The sequence below is a fragment of the Eleutherodactylus coqui genome, chromosome 1 (assembly GCF_035609145.1).
Source record: "Eleutherodactylus coqui strain aEleCoq1 chromosome 1, aEleCoq1.hap1, whole genome shotgun sequence".
NCBI lineage: Eukaryota > Metazoa > Chordata > Amphibia > Anura > Eleutherodactylidae > Eleutherodactylus > Eleutherodactylus coqui.
Window position 1 is genome coordinate 333102343 of NC_089837.1, and position 19390 is coordinate 333121732.

Here is a 19390-nt window from a genome sequence, read left to right on the forward strand (position 1 = left end):
CCCCTCTGTCACCCCCCGCTACTACCCATCATCGACGATCTCTCCCTCTGTTCCCTCTCTACTCAGTCACCCACTATGCCCTCTACTCCTCCTCTCCCTTCCTTTTCTACTCCATCATCCACCATTTCCCCTCTACTTCTCTCCCTCGGTACCCCCATCTTATCCATATCACCTACCAATTTCCCCTACACTCCCTGTCACCCACCATCCCCTCTCTACTCCTCCATTCCTTATTCTTCACGCTTATACCTTTTTTCCCTCTGACCCCCCTCTACTACTTCTCTCCTTCCTATCCCCTAAACTCCCTATCACCCACCATTCCCCTATATACGTAGAGGCAATTTCATTCTGAGTCAGGACCTCACTGGGAAAACCCGGCCTCATTAGACTCTCAATGTCATACTGTTTTGTGTCGAGCTCGGCAGAACGGAAAAATGGCGAATGCACTGTGCAATCCTCCTGCAGTGTCTTATAGCACATAAAACAAGGATGTATACACCTCGACTTCCCCAGCACATATGTATTAAAATGTCCCAACTATTGCTGAACTTGGCCTGACGGATAGGACCTCAAGATTCTCGATGCTTCTATGAAGGTGCATTTTACAATATGGAAATTTACATGCTGCGGTTTTACAAATTCAGTTGCGATTGTTTCCACCACATGTGAATGGTATTCCATAAAATACCATTCACTTTAGGACTCCTGTGCCCGGCCGGTGACCCCGCTTACCCATCCTGGTTCTTCTTTCTCTGTACTCCAGGAGCGTCTGCCGTCACGCTGGCACGCATGGGCAGTAGAGAGAAAGCTGCGCAGTCGCTAGGCGATTAGACGGATTCCGCGACTCTACTGCAGTGCTCACTGTAAAAGGGCCGCGGGACGGAAAACAGCATGCTGCATTTTTCCTGCCACAAGCGGAAATTTCCGGTCATGCGCAGGAAGCAGCGGTTCTCCATAGAGACCATTAGCAATAATTGTTGTGGAATCTGGGGACAGACACTGGACCCAGATTCCGAAAATCAAATCCGACCGTGTGCAGGAGCCCTTAATGTTAAAGGAGTACGCTGGAGATTTTCTGCAGCCAATTCTGCTGTGGACATGCCGCACGTTTTGCCCCGTGTAAACACACCCAGAGGTTTTCCTGGATTGAAAAATAGTATATAATGGGCTGGGAATGGTGAAAAGTAAAAAAGCCATACGCCTCTCACTTAAATGCTTCTTCCCTCGTCCAGTGTAGCCCCAGTCCCTGCCGCTTTAATTCTGGAAAAAGCTGCAGCTGAAGCCTGTGATTGGCTGAGAAGCATACAATTAAATGGTACAAGTGCTGTAGCTTCTTCCAGAATGAAAGCAGCAGGTATCAGGGTGATTACGCTGGACAAGGGAGGGCATTTAAGAGGGGAGCATGACATTTATTTTACACTTTTCCTTGCCCCTTAGATGTTTTCTTTCAGTCCTGGAAAACCCCTTTAAGGTTACGTTCACATTAGCGGTTTTTCAATTGATATAGTTGTACTAAAAGGTGGAAGTGAAACAGAAATAAGTCAGAAGCATTCTTTCCACTTTTTTGGCAGATTTATAAAACAAATCTGTACAAACCCCCCCAAACGGCTAGAATGCTTTTAGTTTATTTCCGCTTCATGGTATTAGAAAAGATTACGGAGAAAAGGGGGGGCTCTGTGGTTAGAATTGGTGCCTTGAAGTGCTGCAGGTCATTGGGGGTCTTGAAAAACCACATACAGATATTTCCCTTGGTCAGGTTTGAACCTAGGACCTCATCACTGCAAGGCGAAAGTGCTAACGGCTGAGCCACCATGCTCGTTTTTTCTTCTCTGGAGGTGGAGGATGAAGAGGAGAACAAGAAGAACCATAATGAGAACATTCAAAATCCATACAGATGTTGCCCTTGATCAGATTTGAACCTAGAACTCCAGTACTGCAAGACAACAGTGCTAACCACTGAGCCACCAAGCTTCTTTTCCCTCTTACTTCTCTTCCTCCTCTGGGGGAGAAGCAAGAGGAAGAAGGAGAAGGAAGAAAAAGCATGGTGGCTTAGTTGTTTGCACTGTTACCTTGCAGTTCTGAAGCTCCATGTTCAAATCTCACCAAGGGTAACAAGTATGGATATGGAGGGAAAAGGCCTTAATAAAAATTAGAAATAAAACTCAAACAAAACTAGATTAAGTTACTTTATTTATGTATAAAACAAAAACACACACTTTTCATATTAGTGGCACACAGAAAAGGGCAATGTACAAGCTGAAATAAAGTTATAGCAGAAGAAGCATTCTCCAAACAGATTTATTCGATTCCCTCTTGTTTATCCTTAATGGCAACCTAAAGTAAAGAAGACATGGCAAAACATAAATAATGGTGGAAAAGACATGAACATATGAAATTAGCAGTTTTAGGCCACCTGTCTACGGGCGGCTCAGATCACGCATGGGGAATTCCGCAGCGGAGTTCGACCCGGTGCCCAGCTGGGGACCCCTGCGAACCTGTCCGGCATCTTCTCTGTATTGCGGATGTGCCGGCCTGTGCTTCGGCGCGCATTCGCAGTAGAGAGGATGCCACAACGTCTCTATAGCGATGACGCGGCTCCTGCAGCGATTCTGCAATGATTATTGCAGAATGGCCGTGGGACGGACGGCTTCCATTGACTTCTGTGCGTAGCCTGCACAAAATTACAGCATGCTGCAATTTCTTCTCTGCGAGCAGAAAAATCGCAGTCGATTTCCGCTCGTGGGCACAAAATCATGTTTTTACATTGAATGCTATAGGGCTGGATTTGGTGCGGAGTCTGGAGGCGGTATCCCACTCCGTACTCTACAATGCAAATCCGTCCGTGGACAGGAGCCCTTAGGAGATGTTTCTTGTTTTTACGCCGCTGCCTTCTAAGAGCCACTACTTTTTATTTTTTCCATTAACATAGCTGTATGAGGGCTTGGTTTTTGCAGGACAAGTTGTATTTTAGAATGTTACTATTTAAATGTACCATATAATGTATGGAAAAACTTTTAAGTGGGGAGAAATGAAAAAATTGCAAATACGCCATTTTTGAAGGGTGTAGTTTTTATAGTGCTTACAATTCAATAAAAATGACATATGAACTTGGTTCTACTTTTTTATGCTTTTCCTGTTTTAAAAATGTGAATTTAAGCAATGAAAATTGCTTACCGGCACCATATTCAGAGACCCGTAGCTTTCTTATTTTTTGTTGTCGATTGGGCTGTGTGAGAGCTTGCTTTTTGCGTGGTGAGCTGTGGTCTTTATTAGTATCAGGGCTTATTCAGATAGGCGTATATCAGTCGGGTTTTCACGCCCGGACGATATACACTGCCCATCTCTGCAATGGGAGGCGGGACGGGAGCAGTGCACTGAGCTCCCGCCCCCTTCGCCACTGTTTGCAAGAACCGGGTCAAGGTTCGAAACGCGTTCTCCGTTTCATTGAATCCTCTTTTATATGGCACAAACACAATAAAGCAAGCACTCCTTTTTGTACAAGAATTCTAGCTCCTCATTCTTTGGAAAATTGCTGTCACTAAATTATAGTAGCCGAGGCCGATAGCGTCTGAGATAGGAACTACCGTATTTTCCGGCGTAGAAGAGGACCCCCAACTTTTCCAGTTAAAATATAGAGTTTGGGATATACAGTAGTCTCATACGCCGGACTAACTACCTGTAGGAAAAAAAATTGATACTCACCTCCCACGGCGTTCTGCGATGATCGGGGGCCCTGCTGCAGGCTGTCGCTCCCTCCTCGACGCCAACAGAGCATTGCTTTCTGGATGCGGGGCTTTTATTGGCCGATGCTGCGCTGAGTTAGCCAATCAGAGCATTAGCTTTCTGAAGGCGGGGCATTCAAGCCCCGCATCCAGAAAGCGATGCTCTGTCGGCGTGGAGGAGGGAACGACAGCCTGCAGCAACGCCCCAGATCATCGCAGAATGCCAAGGGAGGGCAGTATTGATTTTTTTTTTCTACAGGTAGTTAGTCCAGCGTATAAGACGACCCCCGAGAAGATTTTCCTGGGGTAAGAAGTCGACTTATTCGCTGGAAAATACGGCATCTCAAATGAAAAAATAAATCAAAGAAAATAAATGATAAAAAGGCCAGCTGCCCTAATTTAATATATTAAGATATCAAAATTAGGCTGCCTGTCCACAGGCGATTCTTCATTGCGTTCCCCGTGGCGATAATTCAGCTGCAGGGAACGCAGTGGACGCTTGGAAAGCGCAGCCCCTTGTCCACGAGCGGAGAATTACAGCGATTCTCCGGAGGCTCGTGGGCGGCAAATCGCAACATGCTGCGATTCTCCACGATTAACCTGTCAGATAAGCTCAGTGCGGAGAACAGTCAGCTGGCTTCTGCTTCCCTGCCATGGGATATCACAACGCCCATGGACAGGCAGCCTTAGTTTGTGATATTTATGTCTTAGTGTTCGTCTAGGTACCCTATATATGTATTTTAGTTGCTCTAGTCTGTGAAGGGCTTTTCTTTTTCGGACCAATTCTGCTCCAGTGAAAAAGTTAAAACAAGAAAAACACCATTTATTTACTTTTACACTTTCATTAGACCTAGGAGCTTTCAGTAGGTTCCGGGTTGGCACGCTAGTGCTTCGGCACCCCGTATTGTGCTGCAGATGGTCTCTCCCTCTTGCTGACCATTTAGATGCTGCGGTCAAAGCTGACCACACATCTAAACAGTTATCTGCAGCAGATGTCACCCCTCCAAGTGAATTAAATTTATTGTGCACCAATAATGTACTGGTGCCCAGTGTGTACCGACGTACAAACTGCACGGAAAAAATATGTATTGGGTGGGGGCCCATAGTAATATGGTGTTTAATGGCTGAAAAAAGACCTATGTCTATCTAATGACAGGCGATCACTGGGTGGGTGACCAAAGAACAGACGATCAGTGGGATGGGGACACTGCAGAACCTTTTGTAAAATTGTATTTTTTACACTGATTAAATAAGAGTGAGCACAAACTAAACTGACAGGTCAGATGCTACACTAAGAGGATCGCTGTAAAATGACTCTCTCTCCACAGGGCTTCCCCATAATCTCGGTCTCTAATCACCGCTGACGCACTGCGATGGTTGGAGAGTGAGATTGTAATTGTTCTCCTCTTCTGCGCTGTAATTGTTCTGTCAGCATTGACTGACCAATCACAGTGATTGCTGGGGCAGGATCGCTCTGATTGATCTGCCAGCAACTTGTAGTGATTGGCTGCTAATGAGGTCAGAAGTCATCACTATAATGTCACCACGATCTACACCATTTTAAAGTTTCTTTCACTTTGCATTTTGTTAACTAACAAAAACAAACTTGTAGCACTTCTACCGTATTTTGAAAGCATTCTTAGCTGGCAGCACTTTACAGACTAAGGCCGGCTGCACATGGCGGTGACGGGCTCCGCCGCGTGAATTCCGCGGCGGAGCCAGTCACGGCGCCCCCCCCAGAGACCCCAAACTTACCTGCGGATCCGGCGTTCTCGCTCCCGCATGATGCTTCGGCTTCATATGACGCGCAGGCGGAGAGGCAATTTCACAATACCTTCCGCTGTGCTACAGTGGAAGATAGCGTGAACGGACGGTTTCCATTGACTGCAATGGAAGCCGTCCACGCGTACACCCACGGCAAATAGAGCATGCCACGGGTGAGGACGGAAGATTTTACGGTGCGGAATTCCGCACTGTAAAGCATTGAGCTATTAAGCTCAATAGAACCTAATAGCTGCGAGCAACGCGGTGGAAATCCGTCCGTGGGAAGGAGGCCTAACTGTGCCTACATATACTGCAGTACTGTGCCTACATACACTGCAGTACTGTGCCTAAATGTTTCGCACAGTACTGTAGTGTATATCTTATAATTCACGTTTTGTGTTTGTCAAAAAGTGTAAAAAGTGTCCTGGCAGCAAAAGAGTTAAACCAGATTTGGTTCCAGCAAAACACAGCAGCTTGTACAGCATTGTACGCAGGGGTAGTTCTATATGACTGGTAAGAAAGCAGAACAACTAAATACAAAAAAGGACTATTGAAAAGAAGAAAAACACTAAAACAGAGAGTATGCAAAAAAGAAGAAAACGATCCAGCGCTCCAAAGCAAAGGAAAGGAAACCTTATTAACTAGTAAAACTAGAAAGTTCCTTAAGTATCAAAACATAAAATGTCTTTTTATTTGCAGATATGTCCGACGCGTTTCGTCGCCTATAGCGACTTTTTCAAGTGACATATGAAACAATTACAAACATTATATACACTCATACAACATACCTTGCCCATGTAACAACTGTTGCATATTCCCTGCTCAGGGACCCGAGTCGCCGTTTCGTAACTTCCGGCGCACGGTAAAGCTAGTGGAGGACTTCCGGTTTGCTGTCAATACTTCCGGGTTCACTCCACATAGCTAGATCTTCATAATACAACAAATCACTGTGCCGATCATGTGACTATATGACTACATGCAAGGTATGTTGTATGAGTGTATATAATGTTTGTAATTGTTTCATATGTCACTTGAAAAAGTCGCTATAGGCGACGAAACGCGTCGGACATATCTGCAAATAAAAAGACATTTTATGTTTTGATACTTAAGGAACTTTCTAGTTTTACTAGTTAATAAGGTTTCCTTTCCTTTGGAGCGCTGGATCGTTTTCTTCTTTTTTGCATACTGTTTTATCAGTCGCACCCCTGTCCAGGGGATGTGACAGATCCCTGCTTGCTCTTTTTGCATCATCACCTTATTTCCGGATGGGAGAAAGGAGGGTGTACCTTTTATACAACGCCTACCAGGACGTGGAGGTGTTAGGTGGTGGGTCCCTTGTTTAGAGGCCTATCCACCTTCACCGGGTAAGTCCCCAGCTTTCTGTTTCATTTTATTGTGATATAAATATTGCATTCCAGTGGGTGGAGCGCCGTCTTTCATCAGTATTTTATTTTACTAAAACAGAGGGAACCATTTCCAGTATCTACTTGCTTGAATACGTACTCGGAATCTTTCTTCCAACAGGGATAGCTCACTAATCAAGTCAGTGATGGCATTGGTGAAGGCCTCCTGCGGGCTGTACTCGGGGGTCGTCTGCACTCTGATAATAATTTTATGTTCCAGGGGATGTGGTACTTTGTACCCAGCAAACAGCACCTGGGGGTCCTTCAACAGCTGCCTGCAAAATATATACAACATGGCATACAGTCTTCAGAGGCATGATGGAGTATACATATATATTATACATACATTCTGATCTAGATCAGTGGAGGTCTACTAAAAGAGATGGTCCTTGCATGTACCACTAGTGCTCCTCCCATTACACATGACGGCTCCTGATGCAACCGATCAAACAGGGGCGATGGTTACAGGTGGGAAGACAACACGGAGCAGACTGCATGGTGCAGAACAACTACTGGTGTGTAAGAGCCAATTAAGATAACAATTATCATCTTTAAGTGATAATTGTTGCGTGTAAAGGTGCTCATCTTTCACTTTGCTGCTAAACAATGAATTTCAAATCAGCATGAAATCCATTGTTCGGCAGAATAGCTGATAAGCAGGACCGCACGCTGTGCTCTGCCTGGGGAGCGCTGATTACATTGTCTCAGCTGTCAGCCCTGCCTGAAGAACAAAGAATTCATTTGGAGAACAGCGGGTGGTCTGTCCCCTAATTGCTGCTCACATGCTACTAATTGGTACTAATAGGCATTAGTACCAAGTAGTAGTTTATGCAAAATGATCGCTCAAAAGCCATCTTATGAGCGATCATCTTTGTCTAAATGCACCTTAAGGGTGCGTTCACACGAACGTATATCGGCTTGGTTTTCACGCTGAGCAGATATACGTCCTCCTCGTGTGCAGGGGGGGAATTAGCCCCGCCCCCGTCCCACCTCCTCTCATTGCAAATAGTGCAGAGGAGCGGAGAGGAGGCAGAGAGGGGGCGGGAGCTCAGTTCCTGCTCCTGGCTCTTCCATCCTCCCCCCCTGCACACGAAGAGGACGTATATCGGCTCAGCGTGAAAACCAAGCCGATATACGTTCGTGTGAATGCACCCTAAGAGCTGCACACAGATCTGTTGGGGACCTTCTTCAAAAGAAGCACGGCTAGCAGTAAATGTACAGCAGCAGAGCACTGGCCAGCATCAGGGAGACATAAGTCACTGTACTGGGCAGACTACAAGTATACTGGATCCATAGCAATTACTTCTGTCTGCAGCGGTCGCAGGTATCAGCCCAGAAACAATTCGTCCGGTTTCACATCTGTCGGACCTGGAGGTTCCATCACACGAGGCTCACAATACCGGAAGAAAAAGGGCTGCAGGCGACGCTGTTTGTTCTGTCCAAAAGCCGGGCAGCCGGGCGAAAGTGAGCGGACCCCATAATAGTCAATGGGATGCACCCAATGCTGTTCAGTTCCATCCAGACACGGAGCATTCCGCTGCGGAGATTCCCCTTTCCTGCTCCCAAACGAGGAAAGTAAAACCCTGAGGGCAGATGTGAGACCACCCTTACCTGCTAATGCACAATAATGCAGCCCACCAGTTTAACCCCTTTGATGCCACATCAGCTTTTCAGATTTTCAAAACAACGACATGCAGAATATGTTGTTTACATCCAAGCCTGACCTATGCCTATATAGCGGCATGCATTGGCGCCTTCTGCCAGGGGTGTGCCAGGTGACATACATCTCCAACAGAAGGCGTGAACGGTCTCTGATATACAACCAACTTTTATCAGATTTTCATGACTGAAACTTACGACTTAATGATATTCCCGATAGTATGATCCTCCTTGTTGATGGTGAACAGGCAGGCGTTCGGCACTTTAGTGTCCGCGGTGATCGTTATTCTACACAGAGAGAAAATAAATACAAACCGCATTACCATTCAGCGCCAAACATAAAACCAGATTACCGTTTTAATGTTGCATAGCAACAACCAGCAGAGTTATGAATGCAGCTCTGGAGGCAGCAGCTTGGGCTCAGTACGAGATCACTGGCACGCTGATCGCACCTGGGTTCACTGGAGTTTCCCCTACAAGCAGACCTATGTGAGCATGGAGTCCCTGGTACGTGAACACCCCCATTATGATGCCGCGCCGCCCTACTACAGTCTCCAATAACTTACTTTTTTTCGCCCTCGAATAGTAAGAAGGACTCAAACGCCGGAGGTGCGTTCATCTTGGCGGACTACTCCGCTTCTCGCCAGCGGCGCCCACACTGTCAGCAGCCGCTCGTACTGCCCGCACTGCGCTGCCCGGTAGACGTCACTAGAGCGCCGTGGCGTCACTTCCTGCTCTACCGAACGTGTCTCCTGCGTCCAGCACATTGCGTGCTATTGGCAGCCATTTTTATGAAGCCCATCGTATTATATAACAATGAATAAACGCCTCCAAAATGGCTCCAGTCCCAGAGACGGACATAATAGGATACGAAGTTAAGGCGTTTATTTTATAGCTTTAAAAAAGGCATTGCATGTTTTTCGCAAGTCCAAAACAGAGGAGCTCAATATCGACTTTAGTATTCGGTAGTAATGAAATACAAATGTGTACTTGCTTAAGAGCGCGTACACGTGAGCGCGTAATGCCAGCTAAATGAAGGCAGTTCTAGGCTAAGGCTTTGCCCTTTTCAAAGATGGTTTCTGAGGAGCTTCCGCCCTCCTGCACGGTGGTCACGTGGGGATAGGCTGCAGCGCTCTCTTGTGTTGCCCTTCATCTGATTGGCTGCTGGCTTGCGGGCTTGTGAGTGAGAAGCGCTGCGCTAGGGACTTGTCTGCTGGCGATAGCGCGGCACTTACAAGACTGCGTCACACTATGTCGTGTCGAGTGGAGGCAGCGAGTGACGGTGCGTCGGGGGCGGCAGAGCTGGACGGCTCCGGACAGGTAACGGCGGGGTCCTGTACTGGAGTGTGGTGACGCGGGCACATGAGCTGGGGGCGCACACCTGTCACGTCTTCCCTCCATGCCGGGACGGGCTGCTACTTTCTCCATATGCAGTAGTTACAGGGGGAGGGAGCAGCCCGCCCGCACGTAGTCGCCCCACACTTACTTGTTGGAGTCCTGTTAGGTGGTGTGACCAGAAAGTGCTGGTGCCTCCCGACCTAGCAGATAAGTGACGGCATGTCGAGCCCCATACTTGGGGAGCAGCTTGGGAAGTTCTACTAATCCCTATCAGGCGGTCCGATAGTCCGCTGTCGTAAACCGCGCAGCATTTCCACATCAAAACCTCCATTAAAGTCCACCATGTTAGTGCAGAGTTAGAGTGGAGGTTAGCTGCGGCCCCGCGTCTGCCTTAGGGCAGTGCAGACCTGTGATGTCCTGCCGTCCGGAGGCTCCGTCGCAGGTCCGGCCCAGAATACCGGAAGGAAAAGGGCTGCATGCAGAAAGCTGGGCAGTTGGGTGGAAAGCGGGTGGACGCCATTATAGTGAATGGGGTCCGTCCAGGGCTGTTTGGCGTTGTCCAGAGACAGAGCCGCTTAGCTGCAAGGATTCCCCGGTCCTGCTCCCCGAACAGAACAAGACAGGGGAATCCCCAGAACAGATGTGACTCTGCCCTAAAGGTAAATTCCCACGGGCGAGTGCGATAACGGGCCATGAACCTCTCCCCGATATTGCGCTCTCCAACCTGCGATATATGTGTTAAAGCACATCCCTTCCGGGTGGGATCGCGGCGTATGCCCCATCGTTTCCAACAGGAGACCTCGCACAGCCAGCATGTGGTGCGATGCCCCTCCCAGCCCCATTGAATACCGTGGTCAATGTGACGGCGCGCCCAAAGATAGGACAAGCCACAATTATTTTTCACAGTGCGATGTGGAGAAAAAGAATCGCCCAAGTGTATGACCCGTCCAAAAGCGTGGGGTTCGTATTTGTGTGAGAATTGTAGGCTTGTGCCAAAATCTCATGCGATGATCTCGGCCGTGTAAAAACCAGCCTGCGCTGTGCTCTTCTCACCTCCCAATACTGCGCGCTGCTGTATGTCCGCACCGCCGCTGGTCATGTCATGTGACACTGGTATCATGTGACCGGCAGTTGCCGATGTCCAGCAGCACACAGCATTGGGAGGTGAGAGGAGCGCAGCGCTGGCTGAAGTCAATGTGGATCCGCAGCCGATCTCCAGTCCAAATCCGCACCAATGGCACAAAGCTTGCATCTAAGCAGATGAAATATATGGCCTGGTTGGATGAGTCCAGATTTGGGGTGCCCCCTGCTGGTGGGAGACCAGTGTTTGATTCAAGCCAATCGTGCCAACTAACCCTTTCTGTCAGATGGCAATGTTTCAGGTCGGTGGAGGTGGAAGAGCGGTGTGAGAAATGTTGTTCTCGGCCCCCTGGGACCTCCGATGCCTGTGATGGCCACTAGGGCTCACTTCAGCGTCGGGGTAGCTATGATAGGAGGCCACTCAGCAGCGCCGTGCCACAAGGGTCGTACAATTATGGGCTGTCTCCAAGAATATGATGGGTTATTCTCACCTCCCTGGCTTTCACAGTTTACACAGGAGCGAGTATCGCTGGATTGCTCACAGCGCGGCCACTGTTCTCCCCGCCTCATAGACTGCTGTGGGCCCATCGTATAGACACACAGGGACTCTGTGCCGCTTGCAGGGACCTTACATATGTCTTCACCAGTAGGTCTGTTCTGATGTAGATGGAGTTGGGATTCCTCATCCCTTCCTTCTGAGCCCAGCAGAATACAGACTGCTGTACAGGGCAGCCGGCGTACCGTGTGGGTGCCGCTGCTCTATCACAGGGTCACTCGTTCAGACAAGTGTAATTTACCTGCGTATTATGTGCATATGTTTTACATGCTAATGTAATGTGCCTATTAACTGTATATTATGTACCAGACTGTGATAATGGTGCATATTACACACCAAAATAGGACATGCTGCGTTCTCTTCACATGCGTAATATGCAGGTCTGACTGTCCCAATGTAAATCAATGGGTTTTCTAGCACTGCTTATTGCGTGTGCAAAAAATCTGCAGGCTAAATACACTTGTGTGAGTGACCCCCTATAGAGTGACTCTCATAGTGATACTGTATTATGGAGCGGCTTTATATGGAATTTCATAATATGTAGGTTCACTTAAGGAACACATGTTTCATTGTCAAACAGTGGAGTCCTAGTGACATTTATAAAGTGTATTGTATAATAGTGGGACCAGCAGACTTAAGGCTCATTTACACGCAAAGACACTCTTTCAAACAAGTGAAAGATTGCCAGTTTTAGCAATCACTTTGCATAAAGTGCTAATGGACACTAATGTCCATTACACCTTATCAGCTTCATTTGCAGTTTGCAGAGCACAGCATGTGGTCTGAGTTCTGCATACATCTCCATTGTTCTTGCATGAGCCGCAATCAGTGTTCCTGTGCAAAACACAGCCTGCGGTCCCTGTTATCTACTCTCCCGCTAAAGGATGGATTTTAAGCTCACCTTAAAATCATCGTTCAGTTGAAGAGAAAACGATGGTAGCATTTACACACACCGATTATCGCTCATATGCCATCGTTTGAATGAATTTTGAGTGATAATCGTTGCCTGTAAATGGGGCTTTAGGCCTCATGTCCACGGGGCTGGGTAAAACAGTGTGGGTCTCCCAGCAGCGTCTTCCCGGTGCTTGTAAATACCGGTCTGCTGGGAGTGCGCTGCACATGCCCGTATATCACACACGTAATCAAGCACAGTGTGAGCGTGCCGCCATCGCCTTCCCATCCTGTCTTTTCCTGATGTTTCCCTCCATCACTATTTTGCAGGATGGCTGCCACAACCCTGCTGACATGCCACTTGAAACTACATTTACCACAATTCCCCGCTCAGTGCTTCCTGTTCGTGTCCCAAGGCCGCTCTCACACAGCGCACTTTTTACAGCGTTTAGCGCAGTGTTTCAAACGTTGTGCTAAATGCTGTAAAATGCCTCCATTGATTTCAATGGGTTTCTCAGACTAGTGTGCGAACGCCGTGTTTCTAACGCCACATTTTTCGAGCGCTGTCTGTTCTATTTTTGCGTTTTTGAACACAGCGTTGTAGGTCACCGGCAGGGAAAACAACACTGAGCGCTGTACAAAGCCGCGCTGCGGTTACACTAATTCCTGTGTGAGGGTGGCCTAAGTGCTGCCCCTTTATTGGTCAGCCGTCCGGTCCACAGTACTGAATAGAATAAAGCAGTCCCTGGTCGTTCCTACTGAACAACCCTGACCTGTAACGCTGGGATGTCTACAGGACGTATCCACGGCAACCTGGGAACACACTTCTGTTGTGATGTAAGAAGGTGATGGTTCTAGAGCCACAGACACAAAATCCAAAGCAGAACCACACTGCAAGCTTTAAAAACACTTGATTAGCGTTCATTTGACAGTAACTTTTCGTAACTGGAAGGATCGTTAGCCCCCTAATATACTCTGAATCGGCCCATATGATGAGCGCCAATGTTGATGGGCATTCGTCATCAGTGCTTTATCTTCCAATGTAAAAGGACCCTTGTAAAACATCTGGCCTTTAGTCTGGTTCTTGGGCTGTAAGTGCATGCTGAGACTTGTAATTTGGAGATGTCTGTGTTGTAGTAATATGCTGCCCCAATGTGTAGTAGTTGGGGTGCAGGGGTGTATAGGGGTGAAGACCACGCTGGAGATATTCAGTTTCCTACACAAGCGGATGTGTAGAAAACGACCCAGAGACTGCTTTCACGACCCGGACGTAGCAGCCATTCATTTGGAAGACTGTGCACATACATGGGTTTTTCTTTTTTACTCTGATGACTAGTCCGAGTAAAAAGAAAAAAGTCCCAGCATGTCCTATTCTGATCCGATAGTACATGTGGTGGTCAGCCCGTCGGACGGGATGTTCATGTACTGTCCAATGCCAGGAGCGCCCAAGAATCCTGGCCACAGTTTTAATATTTGTGTGCAAGTAGCCTTGGGTGTTGGAGAGTTCTGTCTTTGTATTAGTCTTCCCCAAGCAGCGGGGCGCACCACCTGCTGCCCTGCCTGCCATTACTGTAGTCTATGCCCTGTAAGGCTGGGTTCACACCGGATGGAATTGCCACAGAATTGCCATGCGGAATGTCCACGCGACAATTCCGCCCGCGGCTCCTAATCCTGGGATTAGCCAGCAAAGTGAACGAGATTTTGCAAAAATCCCATCCACATGCTGCGGCCAAGCCGCACTGAAACTGACATGCGGCACGGAAAACAAAGACGCGGCACGTCAATTCTTTTTTCATTTCCGCAACGGCGCCTCCTCTCTATGGGGAGAGATGGCTGCAGCAGAGATGCAGGTGGCAAAGCCACTTCAAAACCCACGGCTAAAGGCCGCAGGTTTTAAAACCGCACTTATCACGCGGAAATCTCGTGGTTTTTCGGTGCGGCCAAGCGGCAGGATTTCTTTTCCGTGAGAACCCAGGCTAAGAGTGTGGAATCCTCTACCAGTACAGTTCCTATTAAGAGTTTCACAGGTGCTGGTTCTATCGTTATATATAGCCTAGATTTTAGTTACATTTTCAAAAAAAAAAGGTCATATATATTTATTATAGCGCATATTGAAAGATACAACCTGGGTTACATATTAAGGCCTCATGCACATGGGCGGATTTGATTTGCGGGAGATCTACAAATCAGGCCGCAGGGACAGCTTCCCTTGAAGTCAATGGAAGCAGTCTGGGCTGTGGCACACCCGCAGATGTCACTGCAGACATGCCGCAGACCCGCGGGAAAGCAGGAGATTTAAAAAAAAAAAAAAAAAAAGTGCTGGGCGCGTCGGCTGGCGTTCCCGGATGCATCCGTCGTGCTGAAGAAAGAAGATCAAGCCGTGATGGAGGAGACCCACGCTGGATTCGGAGAGGGAAGAATCAGTCTTTTAATGCCCATGACTGCGGGCATTGGCGGATTCCACTGCGGGATTCAGCAGTGGAATCTGTGTGTGCCCGTGTTCAGGAGGCCCAAGTGTACATCATTTAGGAGAAAAGGCCCCTTCTCCACTGCCTCAACTTCACGGATACCCCACAAATATACTAACAATCTAATAAAACCAATAGCAAGATTGGAGCAGACCTGGTAATCTCCCCAGAGATCCTGCAGCTTCCACCAATAGATGTAACCTGTCACCACCATCTCACCCCTAAAGCTAACTTCACTGGCTGTTGGGGATGGAAAAAAAATCTCTAGCTTCTAATCCCGGTGTTCCTTTACGACTATAACCGGCTCCCAGGTCAGACAGGAAGCAGGAACCTCCAAGATCTCTCTTTAATGACCGTTACACCCTTCACCTCCTCAGTTCCAGTTTAATGTCCATATGACAGGTTGGAAGAGGTAGCTGCTGCTTGGCTGACTCTTAGAGATCTGAAAGATTCCTTGAAGGTGGCAGACTGCAGGGCCTCACTCCCAACCTTTTTGGCATGAGAGGTTACCTGTTCGGTGTAAGTCTCCACTAGGAGCCTCCGGGTAAGCCTGGAATCATCCTCTTGTCTCCTGCAGCAGATGCTGGACTCCCCTGTCTCTGGAGGTTATGGAGGGAAGTCTTAGTAACATACATAGTATGTTAGGCTGAAAAAAAGACATATGTCAGTCCAGTTCAGCCTATTACCCCCCAATCTTGTTCCAGAGGAAGATTAAGATTTTACCTAATAAGGTAAAAGCCAATTTTCCCCATTTAAGGGGGGAAAAAATTCCTTTGTGATCCCAATCTGGCAATCGGCATTATTCCTGGTTCAACAACCTTCTGAGGTTATAAGTGACTTGAACATATATTGTATCGCTCAAGAGAGACGTCCAGGCCCCTCTTGAACTCTTATTAAATTCACCATCCCCACATCCTCAGGCAGAGAGTTCCATAGTCTCTCTGCTCTTACAGTAAAGTCCCTCTCTCTACCTCATGGGATACTTCTCCTGCAGTTGTAGGAGAACCGTTAGATGGTGGTATATTCCCTGTGTGTCACCTGGCCTGGAGGTTTGTGGTGCTTCCATTATCGGCCTTGATGGCTCTACTTTATAGCATGATGCCTTTTTTTAGCTTTACCTATAACCTTATGGCTTTGCCGATGGCCTTATGGCCAATCTTAGCTTTGTGGCCTCTGCCTTATGGCCTAAGAATCATTTATGACTATCTGCAGCTTTGTGGTTTTTGCCCTAAAATTGCGAGACTCACAACATTGCTGCAAATCATATGCATGTGAAGCTCATGGTTTCCAATGGATTCTTTCAGGCTACAAAACATTTCTCATGTAAAAGAACCCATTGTAAACCATGGGCCTCACATACATGCGTTTTGTAGTGATGTCACGAGTCTCGCAGCTTTGTAGCCCATGAGAAAGAGGCCTAAAAACTACAGTTTGCCACACAAAGAAACAAGCCCTCATACGTTCATGTCAACGGCGAAATAAAAGTTATGGCTTTTGAAAAGTGGAGATGAAAATCCCCAAAATATCCTTATGTTCTTATGCTCAAAATAAGCCGTGTCATTTGGGGATTAAATATCAAGAAGGATGTTTAAATGCTTCCTTTCACAGTCACACGACCCCCTTTTTTTTTGTCAAAAACCCTTTTGCACTTATTCTAAAGGGGCGCTCTCATAACCCCTGTCTATATATGCCCAGTGAGGAGACCTTAATATACCTGGGTCTCCTTCACTCAGGATCCCGTTTGAGCTAAAATGGGCAGCTGCCTTTTAGCTCAATGGTGGCTCAGGTCCAACATTTGGGTGGACCTGAGCCATCCTTGTGTTACATGGACAGCCATTCATCTGATAAGACAACCTCTTTTACACCTTTTGCATTTGATTTCTAAGGGCTCTTTCGCATCAACTTATGGTGACAGCCTATTACGCACGCGTGTAATACCCTATACCAATCTGCCATAGGCCGCCTGCACATGAATGGGTCGGATTGTGCATGCGCGAGCCTGCAGCAGAATCTGACCCTGACAGTAGCCGGTGTCCGCATGTACCTGTCTTTTTCTTTGTACTGTCGGACATGCGCAGTGCCGATTAAAATAAATAAATGTTCCTTTCCTGCAGCGTTGCTAGGCGATGCCTGTCCACAATGTCAATTGCGGACGGTCTCTGGGTCGGACGGCTTCTATTGACTTTAATGTAGACACTGCACAAACATAAAGCATGCTGCAATTTTTCTGCTGTTCACGGAAATTGCAATTGGTTTCCCGTGAGTGTGCGGAAAGAATCAATTCCCCATAGCATGCTGTAAATGGCATTTGCTGCGGATTCCACAAAGCAAGTCTGCTCATGTGCCGTCGGTCATAGGCTCAACTAATAAAGATCGCAGCGTGTTCTATCTTGGCCCATATTACACGTGCATACACCAAGCTAATGCATTGTGATTGGCAGGCACACAGCAAGTACGCAATGTCAGTGTGTACTTGCTGTGCAAATGTCTTGTGCAGGCGGCACCAGCAAATTACATCAGTGTGAAGCCGCCTTTAGTGTCCCTTTTGGCAAATTACAACTGAAGTGACTGAGAACTGTTTTCTTTTAGCCATTCTCCCACTAAAGGGGTTGTCTGAGATCCTTTATATGAAATACAGCCCCCCCCCCTGCTATAAAGCAGACTTGTATACTCGCCTCTCCCTTCTGGGTCTTGTGCCGCTCTGCTTGATCCTGCGCTCCCATTGTTCACAGGCTGCTGCAGCCAATGACAGAGCTCAGTCGCTGTACTGCATCATTGGCTGCAGCAGCCTGTAAATATGACCTCAGATGGGAGACCTGGAGTTGTGATACAGCGGGGAGAGTATATGATTGGGGTTTATAGCGGGGGGGAGCTGTGCTTTATTGAAGAAAAAAAAAGTTCTCGGACAACCCCTTTAAGTCACTAGAAAACCACTTATGAGAGTGGGCAAATCTCTAGCCGTCTCCGACAAGCTGCAGTACCAAACACGACTCGTGGACAAAGGTAGAGCTGTTTGGGGAGTTTGGAAAGCTTTTTTTTTTTTCTTGTTAATCTCAGACAACTCCTTTTTAAGTACTATTCAGCAAGTAGTTTGAAGTGTGTGTGGCTTTTCTTCCCCTTGGTTATTACCAGATAATTACTGCTTAGCAATTGGGCCATTCAAGTTCAGGCAGATTTAGTTGTCATAGTAGGTTTTGGGTTATATATATACTTGTGTTGCTTCACAAGCCATCCTATGATTTGAGATCGCTCCTTGCGTTTTCCTTGTCCTTCAAGTCTCTCCCAGTTTTATTATGAACTCTTGGGCGATAGAACCACCTGCAACACTTACTGCTTTGTGTTGTGCTCCAGCCTTAGGGCTCATATCCACGATCGTGTTTTCAGCCGTGTATCATGCGTGTGGTGCATGGCCACGTGATTCGCTGTGAATGGAGTCAGTGGACTTTCATTGACCCATGTACATGTAGACCCTGTGTATCGATACATACAAGAAATAGATGGCAGCGTGCTCTATTCCTCTGCAGACCACGCAGCGTGAGCCCCATACACTTGTATAGGCTACATATGAAACGCTGTCTATATAGAATGCATTGTGTGTGACCTCCACAGCTGCCATGTAGATTTAATAATGGGAAAGCATTTCTGCACCTCTGATCGTAGTTTCCTCGGAGAGAGTAATCCTAGGACACCGTGTCAATTATACATCTGCCTCTCTTCTTCCATAATGCACTCTTTCCCATATGTACATTACTATGTTCTCCACTTCCTTCAGTCTAACACGGACTGTTGTCTGGGATACAAGGTGCTCCATGTTTCTTTTTGGTAATAGTGAATGAAGGGATGACCTCGCTAAAGTCCTCCACCAGCTGGATTACCTCAGATAATCCTAATTTGTTGCACCATCTGGTTTTGGCAGATTATGTGGTATTTACTGCTCCCTCCCATCTGTTGTTACTTCAAGGACAGAACTACTGGATACTTGATCCTCCTGGAAAGACCGGTGTACATACTAGAGTATCCTAGTGCAGTAAGTGACGTGGGAACAGTAGTAATGAAGGTTTCTCCAACTGTAAATTGACTTCTATCTGTTAACGAGGTTTATTCAGGATTTCTTAAAGCATAAGTTAAAATGCTACTCTAAGAGGGCATCGGTGCCCCTCGCCACAGCCTGTTGCTGGCAGAATTACGCCAAAAATGGAAACCCTTTAGGCTGGTTCTAACCACACTGCATGATAAAAACTGGCAAAAAAAATTACTGATGATGAAACTAAAGCTTTTTGTGTGAAAAATTGCCAATCATGGTATTCTATACAGAGTGTTAGTGGGTTCAGTAATACTATGACATCCCTGGTTTCCTTGGTGTTTATCTGTAGACTAGTAATTATTAGGATATTATAGTATCAGTGTTTCTGGTGGCACAATGGGCCACACAGCTCTGCTACATGGTACATCCATTATGATCCCCACACATCACACACACACAGCTCTACTACATCCATCCTGACCCCA

General features: G+C 47.1%; 2 protein-coding genes across 2 annotated transcripts in view; one reads left to right on the plus strand and one right to left on the minus strand.

Moving 5' to 3' along the window:
- Positions 1–2173: 2173 nt before the first annotated feature.
- On the minus strand, positions 2174–9259 carry LOC136576353 (DNA-directed RNA polymerase II subunit RPB11-a). The gene is made up of 4 exons (XM_066575577.1): positions 9115–9259; positions 8747–8836; positions 6990–7164; positions 2174–2334 (listed from the first exon to the last, which is right to left on the minus strand). The coding sequence occupies exons 1-4, from the start codon at positions 9165–9167 to the stop codon at positions 2299–2301; spliced, it is 354 nt and encodes a 117-aa protein (XP_066431674.1). The 5' UTR covers positions 9168–9259; the 3' UTR covers positions 2174–2298.
- A 441-nt stretch (positions 9260–9700) lies between these two features.
- Positions 9701–19390, plus strand: part of TXLNG (taxilin gamma) — a 30656-nt gene continuing 20966 nt past the window's right edge. The window contains exon 1 of the mRNA XM_066575583.1: positions 9701–9868. Coding sequence (XP_066431680.1) covers positions 9800–9868 — 69 coding nt within the window. The 5' untranslated portion in view covers positions 9701–9799. The remainder of the gene's footprint in view (positions 9869–19390) is intronic.

What these genes read in the sequence shown, in the direction of transcription:
- LOC136576353 (XM_066575577.1), bottom strand. Translation starts at nt 9,167, where the DNA reads ATGAACGCACCTCCGGCGTTTGAGTCCTTCTTACTATTCGAGGGCGAA. An exon ending in CTATTCGAGGGCGAAAAAAA is followed by an intron (nt 8,837 to 9,114) that starts GTAAGTTATTGG and finishes CTCTCTGTGTAG; the next exon opens with AATAACGATCACCGCGGACA. An exon ending in TGTTGGAAGAAAGATTCCGA is followed by an intron (nt 2,335 to 6,989) that starts GTACGTATTCAA and finishes TCTTTACTTTAG; the next exon opens with GTTGCCATTAAGGATAAACA.